The 8205-nt window shown below is 33.9% G+C and overlaps 1 protein-coding gene across 4 annotated transcripts in view; it reads right to left on the bottom strand.

Annotated features, from left to right (window-relative positions):
- Positions 1 to 695: 695 nt before the first annotated feature.
- The window catches only part of SGCE (sarcoglycan epsilon), an 83470-nt gene continuing 75960 nt past the window's right edge, over positions 696 to 8205 (bottom strand). For all 4 annotated transcript variants that reach the window (XM_014591216.2, XM_014591218.2, XM_006157481.3 and 1 more), the window contains 2 exons: positions 3858 to 3901; positions 696 to 988 (listed from right to left, as the gene is read on the bottom strand). In XM_014591216.2, coding sequence (XP_014446702.1) covers positions 972 to 988; positions 3858 to 3901 — 61 coding nt within the window. In that variant the 3' untranslated portion in view covers positions 696 to 971. The remainder of the gene's footprint in view (positions 989 to 3857; positions 3902 to 8205) is intronic.

Below are 8205 nucleotides of genomic sequence, written 5' to 3' on the forward strand. Positions count from 1 at the left end.
ACCTGGCCTGCTGGCTGCATTAATCCAATAGTGTCTGAGATGCATGAAGCAGACCAACAAGATACAAGGAAACTCTACTAAGCCTTAAACATTAGAGCTACTGCAGGAAACTGGGGTTTTCGAGCTAATTCATGTGATTATTAGCAGGTAGCTATTCCATCCATGGCTTGCTTCTGAAACCAAACATCTGATTATGTAGTCAGGTAAATATGCCCCCAGGGCTGTTCACATAAACTGGATCTCATCAGTTTCACAATCCATAAAAGTTGCTTTACTCTAAAATACTCCAAGAAGTGGGATATAAAACAATAGGCTCGAAAGGCTGCAGAGCCAAAGTATTATTTAAATGACTTGATCACTTGTAACATGAAAACACAGATATTTTATATGTTTAGAGGAAGTTCTTAAAATCTGTTTAATGGGGGCTGGCAGGTGGTGTGGTGGGTAAGGCACTGAACTCCCACATGATCAACCACAGATTGAGTCCCAGACCTGGCAGCTTCCTTTCTCATTTTCCATCTCCCTCTATCTGTCTTTCTCTGGGCAAATTAAAAATAATAATAATAATATTAAATAATTATGTTTAAAAATCTTCTTTAATGATGATGAACACATGAACATGTTCCTAGCAAATACAAAATTCCTAATAAATAGGAGGCAATAGAGTATTTTTCTCAAGTAAAGTTCAGTAGGCATTAGGCTTCATTAATAATATTTATTTTAAAGGTCACTTTTCATTGTAACAAATATAAAGTCATCAATGTTTTACAAATTGTCAAAAATGCTTTAAGTACAAAAAAAATACATTAATAAAGTGAAAGTTACATCTTATTATTTGGTACATACTTAATACTGTCAACATGCACACCATATGCCAGAAAAGCTCATGCATTATTGGAAGAGAAAAGAATTAAGCCATAGCTGCTATAGTGTGTGATTATAAATTCATTGCTTCAGTCAGTTTTCTTTCTTCAGGGATACCATTTACCTGCAATGTGTAATAATAAATACGAGCATGAGTTAGTCAGAGCCTGGCCACTTGTAGATTTTGAGCAAAACAAATTCCGGCAAGGACAAACTTTCAATCTTCTTAATCTAATTTAAAATAATCACACTGCATTATTTTTCAACATTTGGCTTTAAGAAAGAAAGAAAGAAAGAAAGAAAGAAAGAAAGAAAGAAAGAAAGAAAGAAAAAAAGAAAGAAAGGGAAAAAAAGAAAGAAGAAGGAGAGAAAGAAAAATTAAATTAGTCCTCTCCTTCTTGGACAAAAGCTATTTTTTTTTTTTAATTTCTCTAAAGGTATGGTCTGAAAATTCCTCCCACAATAAACAAAAAGAACAAAGTTGACTGTGGGATGTATGACTGTACCTTTTAATCGTGGCTTTAAGAAACAAAATCATGTAGGCTGAAAGAACAGAGAAAATGAGAAAACCTGAAGGAACATCAAATGTAATGGATTGGGCCTAGTCCAAAAGGCAGGGCTATTATAGGCTCCTAAATGCCCTATTATCCCAGCTAGCATGAAAGTCCAGGAATACAACACCAGAGGCTAGTTCATTTCTTAACCTTTAGATGTGAATTTAAAAGTAAAGTAACTAAATGAAACAAACTCCAAAGTCTACTCATAAATTCCATGTAGGTAACTACAGATGAAATTACTTGACCTGCAAAAGACAAACTCTGTGCCTAAATTACCTTCAAAAACAAAACTGTGACACTAAAAGTGCTTTGAGGTACTTGGAAAAAGCCAGTTATTGTTTCATAATAATCATAAACTAATATAGCTGCCTCTCAGTGGTACTAAGATAACCAGGGTAAAGGAGCAGAAAAGAAGCCATACTCATAAAAATACATAAACAACTTACTGAACACATGCATTTGCAGATAAAACAGGATAATTTAGAAACTGAGAAACAAATTTAATGGGAATAAGGAATGTAAACTGCCCATTTAGCTCCTCTCTCCAGAAGGCATGACTCTACTTAGTTCTAAATGTATGAGGACAGAAACACAAAATCTTTCATAATCACCCAAAGAAATGCCAGGATGGTCTCTCTTCCTTTTAGCACTTAGATACTTTGGAGACTCACAGGAGGGGAAAAAAAAAGGTGGGGGGAACCACAACAGAATAACCAAGAAAAGATAGAGTACTTCAGCCAATAATATGACCCAAATTGCAGAAAAACAAGAAGGTAATAGGTAGGCTGCAGTGTTAACTAAAAAGATCAAAGTTTTCTTGACTAGAGCAAAATGCCTGCTCTCCAAAATCTGTTTCAGAAAAATAATTTAGAAAATTATGTTGAACAATCTAAAATTCCCCCTTAGGGAAATTCTTTGGCTCTTAGCACATTTGCTCTGGCATAAATTGTCCTTGAATCTGGAAATGCTCCCTATTACTAAAATGCAGCACACTAACAGGTCTACCTGCTAAAAATCTAAGTGACTATTAAGTAAATTTCCCTAATACCATCTACTCAAGTTTTCTACTTCCTATTTACCCTAGTGGATAAATAAGTAAAATCCAGATTTTTTTGAAAGCTCAAATTCTTTTTAACGATTTTTCTAAGTAAATTGTCTTATTTCTACTCACTCCATGCCCAAAATAATCAAGAATCAGAAGTCAGACATATTAGGAGAGACAGATGTTTATGAGGTTACTGGGGAAGAAGTTCTATCATTTACATTGTTGAAATAGTCTTTAAAATGATTTGCTCTTTAAAAAAATAGCCATGATATTAGTGGTAGTAGCAATTCTTTTTTTTTTTTCTCTTTAGGCGACAGATATTTATAGCAAAGTTTGTTCCTTCATCAATCTTCTGAATGCTTACAAAGTAGGACCACCTCATCAATATATTGAATAGCCTTGATGAAACATGTTAACATTTAATTAAAACAAGTAATCAAAACTGTGGAAAAATTCTGATACATGTTATCTTATAATTAAAATCTGATGAACACTTTCATTATACTTGCCTCAAATCTTTGAAAAGTTGTCAAACGAAAATCTCCTTAAATTCCCGAAAGCAGTAATAGAGAAGATAATTTCTGAATGAAAACATCCAATACATTTTTATATGTGCCTTCTTAAGAGACTTACTTGGTGGCTTTCTTACCACAATGCCACTCTTCATACTTAGAATTCCACAACCAACTTACATTTTTAAAACTTCTCTTGCTTTATCAAAAGAGCTACAAAGGCATTACTGGTTGCCTGGCAATTTGAACTAGGAATCAACCACTAATTAGAAGACAATCATGAATAAGTTATCTACTCAGTACCCACATGAATGAAATAATTGGCTGTGGAAAATTTTTAGGGACACTTGAAAAAAATAAACTTAAAGAAAACAAGTCTTAAGGAAATAGAATGGTCCATAGAGAATTGTTCGCCATCTTGTTGTCACTGGTTATGTTGTAATAGCTTTTTAAGCCAGGCCAACCGTTTATCCTTTTTCTCCCTGAAGCCTCAGTGATTAGTCACAATGGTTTCCTTTTTTAAGAGTCAGTTTCAAGCTGCTCACTTACGGAGACAAATCTTGTATGCACCCAAGCTACATCTTTCATACCAAGGGGAAGAATAGGGAACCGCGCTTGAAGGAAGGGAATTTTATTCAATCTCTCTTAATTAGACAGGACCTCCACAGATGCTTTTGCTCTAAGATCATTTACTCCATGTTTATCATTCTGATGCCAATCTACACAATAATCTAAGCTATTTTTCTGAGGTCTAAGTCTGATTAACAAATGACACAACTGCTTTGCCTTCCTTGGTGAAGCTTTATAAACTGTTCTATAATTATCTTTCGATCTATTAGCTTCATCCATATGCATCAACTTATTATTCTTTGTACTCACCTGTAGTCTGCTGTTGGGGAATCTGAGTCTGATGTGGCAGGTTCCTAGAAATGATTAACATTTTTTAAGTAAAACTGTGTTGGTTTATATACATAAATTGAGAGCAAGAACAAACTTCTTAGAATGAAAAACTTTACAGGTAGATAGGATTGCAGATCATATAATCTGGCACAACTCTTCCTCCCTCTTCATAATTTTATGGATGAGGAAACCAAGGTCTGAGGGATATAAATAATAACAATATTTGATAACAATCATGGAATTACTACTACATGCTATATTCTAAACTACCTCTAACAACTCGAAGGGGTAAGTATGATTATTTTTCCTATTTTACATACAAGGAAATAGCCTTAGAAGTCCAAAGTCACACAGTTATAGAAATGGTGGTGAAGATGTGAACACTGTGCTGTTTACCTGTACACTTTCAGATCTAGGTCTAGAACACAACTACATATTCAGATTCTCATGGACCTACATCTATAACTCACTTCATTCACTTTCTCAAACCTGTGTTCTTTTATCCTCCTAGGATATCCTGCGAGGGAAGGACAATAGCCATCCACTCAACTGAATTATTAATAGTAGGAATGCAGAAGTTATCCTTGACCCTTCCCTTTCCTTAAGTTCCTACAATCAATCACTTGGAAGCTTTTGACATTTCTCCTCAAGCTCATTTGAATTTGTCTACGCCTTCTTCCCTATCTCCATTGCTAATATGGCGAAGCCATCATTACTTCTTACTTGGGCCTTTACGACTGGTATGACTTGTTTCCTCATTCATATTCTTGCTCTGCTCTGAATATTACCATCAGAATTACTTTCTAAGACACAAACCTGATTGTGTCATTCAAATAACAGACATTTCAAAATATTCTTATATGGGGTCATTGAGAAAATCATGACGAATTTTTGCATAGAAAAACAGAGAAAAATACATCGTGACTCCCAGTGATCCAGTATTTGCAAGTTAAGCTTCAGGTTTCTTAATAGGGCCCTTAAAGGTCACCAATGCACTATCTGGTTCCCTCCATGGAGTGCCTCTTGTCAGTTTGAAACAGAGCAACCAACTATAGGACTACTACCATGCCCTGTCCTTATAAGCTCAACTCAAAATTTGTTACAGTGGAAACGTATTACTCTTAAAATTTTAAATTTACCACAAGAAATATAAGCATTTTAACATACTTTGATTAAAAAAAAAAATCTCAAGAACCATCTCTTCTATGGCCCTCCCAGGCACCCACCAATTAGGTTATCATTTAACATGTTTTCATAGACATGTTCATTGTCATTGTATTTCTCTGCACATAGTATTTAATTGTCCCAAAGTGCCTTAACAGTTAGAACCATCTCATTTTGTAGTATCCCCAGTAGCAAGTATTAACATATTTTTGAATAAGTATATACAAAAGTGAAGATAGTTAAACACTCACAAAACACATGCATTTATTAATACAGATAAATATACTCGTTTAGTTTCAAATTCTGATATTAAAATTAATTTATGAAAATATACAATTTAAATACTGTGGGAAAAAATTCTAGCATTCAGCCCTTGCTACTAATATTTGACCTAGGCAGGAATTTTCAAAGTATTTTGTTTCTCTTCAGCAGAATTCCTTTTAATTGAAATCCTAAGCACAACGCTGATATACAAAAGAGATAAATGTAAGGTTGCCCAGGCTAAAATAAGGGAGTTAGGAATCCTGCCTGCTTTGTTTCTTTTGCCCCACATGCTGGCCCCTAAGGCATTTCTAAGAAAAATTCAAAAATCAATTTGAAAACCAGTGATCTACATCATTTCAGCCAAGCAAATACTATGTTCCAAATATAACACTCCAAAGTAAAAAACAGTGCAGGCTAGTTAAATACTGTTTAAACTCTTAAATTATTGTATATTCAATATCTCCAGTGATTTTTAAAAAATTTTCAGTTCCATTTTAAATATATTGCAAAGGCAGTAACAAAATCAACTCTAATTCATTTTGAGGCAGTTAATTAATAATTCATCCCAACAATTACATTCTGTTTTTGCTATTACTTATCAGTCCTACTTATCCTTGTGTGGTCTAAGGGAGTATTTCTTTTGGTTTGTTTTTTCAGTATTTCACACACTGGTTTATATGGGTTTTGGTCACTAAAGTCAAAAGATTCATTTGTAAACCACAAAGAGAAAATAAAATCTAGACTTAAAGATGAAAAAGCAAACATATTCACTACAGGAGTCAAAATGAAATTACATGGCCACAGGGGGTATGGTGGGCGGATGTGTTTTATGTTAACTATTTAGGAGTATTTAGGTAGAACCAATTTGGGTCTATTCTACACTTGAAATTAATTCAGCACACCTGCTAAACATGCACATACCCCACACAAGCACTTCCTCATTCCCTATGTCATCTCCAGTTCTACCTAGCCTCCTGATGGACTAAACAACACATATTGACAAAATATAAAAAGAAAAGATAAAGCATACAATGTAAGTATTTTGAGACAGGCAATGACTGGACAACAAAGACAGGTTTCAAAAGCCCTAGATAAATATTTGAAGGAGGCAGTTGGAACCTCCTCTCTCCTTGGCACTCCCAACTTACTCTTCTGTGGAATACAGCTTAAATATCACAGATCAAAAGCAATTCATGCCATGTCATTTCCCTTCTAGCCTCCATTTTTCCTCTTCTGTTATATTGCTAAGCTTTCTAAATCACGATGGACTTGGCTAGGTGAAGATAAATGGATCATATGCATGAGAAAATGACTGTGTGTATTATACCAGTATAGGAATTTTAAAGTATCTTCAGTGTGTAAAGGAATTTTAAAGTATCTGCACTGTGTGCCCCAATGGTTAAGTCTGAATGATGTACATGTATTCCTTGCAATTTCAACTGAAACGTTGATGAGTTATAACCAAAGTGTTTATCTAGGCAAAAAGGCTCAGGAAAATGTTAAGATTCAACTTTCCCTTTGAGTCTCCGAGGTGTGCACACATAGCTGTTCCCATGGCTGCCCAACTACGTGACTACATGTGAGCCTGTGTTAGAGTGTTACCATGTCTATCATGCATATATTTGAACTTGTGTATTTCATTTAAGAGTGGAAGGGACATACCTCATAAAGGCACTGCTTCAGGCACACTGAGAAAATGCCTACCACGAACTAGCATGCTAGAGTTAAGACACAGAGAATGTAAGAAGAAAGTGCGAACATTTTCATCTTTGGTGAAAGCAGGCTGCTAAAGGCAATCTAGTGTAGGGATTGACTTAAAAAATAGAGGCCTTATATCCTTCAAAAAAGGCCCTTTATAAACTCATAAGACTATTTAGAATATTAAGATAGTAATGGACTAACTGAAAGGCTATATGTAAACTAAATTACACAGACATAAAGAAAACTGTAATTCTCTAAATTATTAGCATTAATTATCTAATTTTATCACCATTAACTATATGCATTTAGACAGAAAATTGTGTAAATTAGTCACTGCACAAGCTGCATTGTCTAAGAAAGCAAAAGTAGTAACTTGCAAATTAATAAGTGATTTGGGAGAGTACACAATTATTTGTTATTTGTACAACCATTTTAAGGTAATTTGACATTCTTGGATATCCTATAGAGTAATTCTATGAGTAAGGTTGATGATTTTCAACTGACTATATTGTTACTTGCTTGAAGACTCAAAGCAAAGTAATCTGTATAAGGCCATAAAATCTGTACCTGAATTGAAAGAAAATTATGTTACTTATGTGCAATACAAACACTTCTGTTTTGAATCAGTATGGAATACTTTAACAAAAATAAACAGTAATGTATTTTTGAAATTTCCTAATCATTTCAGCAAAATTTATATTGCCCAAAACTTGAATTGCCTATAATTTTTTTTCCTGTAAAAATGTTGATTTGGACTTATAATTACTTCTACTAGAAAATCAGATCAGTCTGAGGGGGACTTCAAAAAGTTTGTGGAAAAATGGAATGTTTATTTTGATGTAAAAAATTTCAAGTTTTAATACACATTTTCTTTGAACTTTTTGAAGACCCCTCATATTTGGAGGAAAGAGGGATTATAAAGAAATCATAAATGCCACTATAATTTTTCATTTTAAAGTGGTGAATCTTAATTTTAACTAAAAATCTATGTACTATTACATGAAATACCATCAAATAGCCCATCCCACTTATATAAGGTCAAAAGTAAGCCCAACACAATTTTAAATTAAAACCATATAAACCTACAAGACCAAAATCCTCAAGCAATATTGCACCTATCACGTTTAGTGTATAATCACCAAATTAAAAAAAAGAAAGTCAACAGTTCGAAATAAATTTGGCCATTTGACACTTTCTG

This window comes from Tupaia chinensis, unplaced genomic scaffold (genome assembly GCF_000334495.1).
Source record: "Tupaia chinensis unplaced genomic scaffold, TupChi_1.0 Scaffold000544_1, whole genome shotgun sequence".
In the NCBI taxonomy this organism is placed as follows: Eukaryota; Metazoa; Chordata; class Mammalia; order Scandentia; family Tupaiidae; genus Tupaia; species Tupaia belangeri.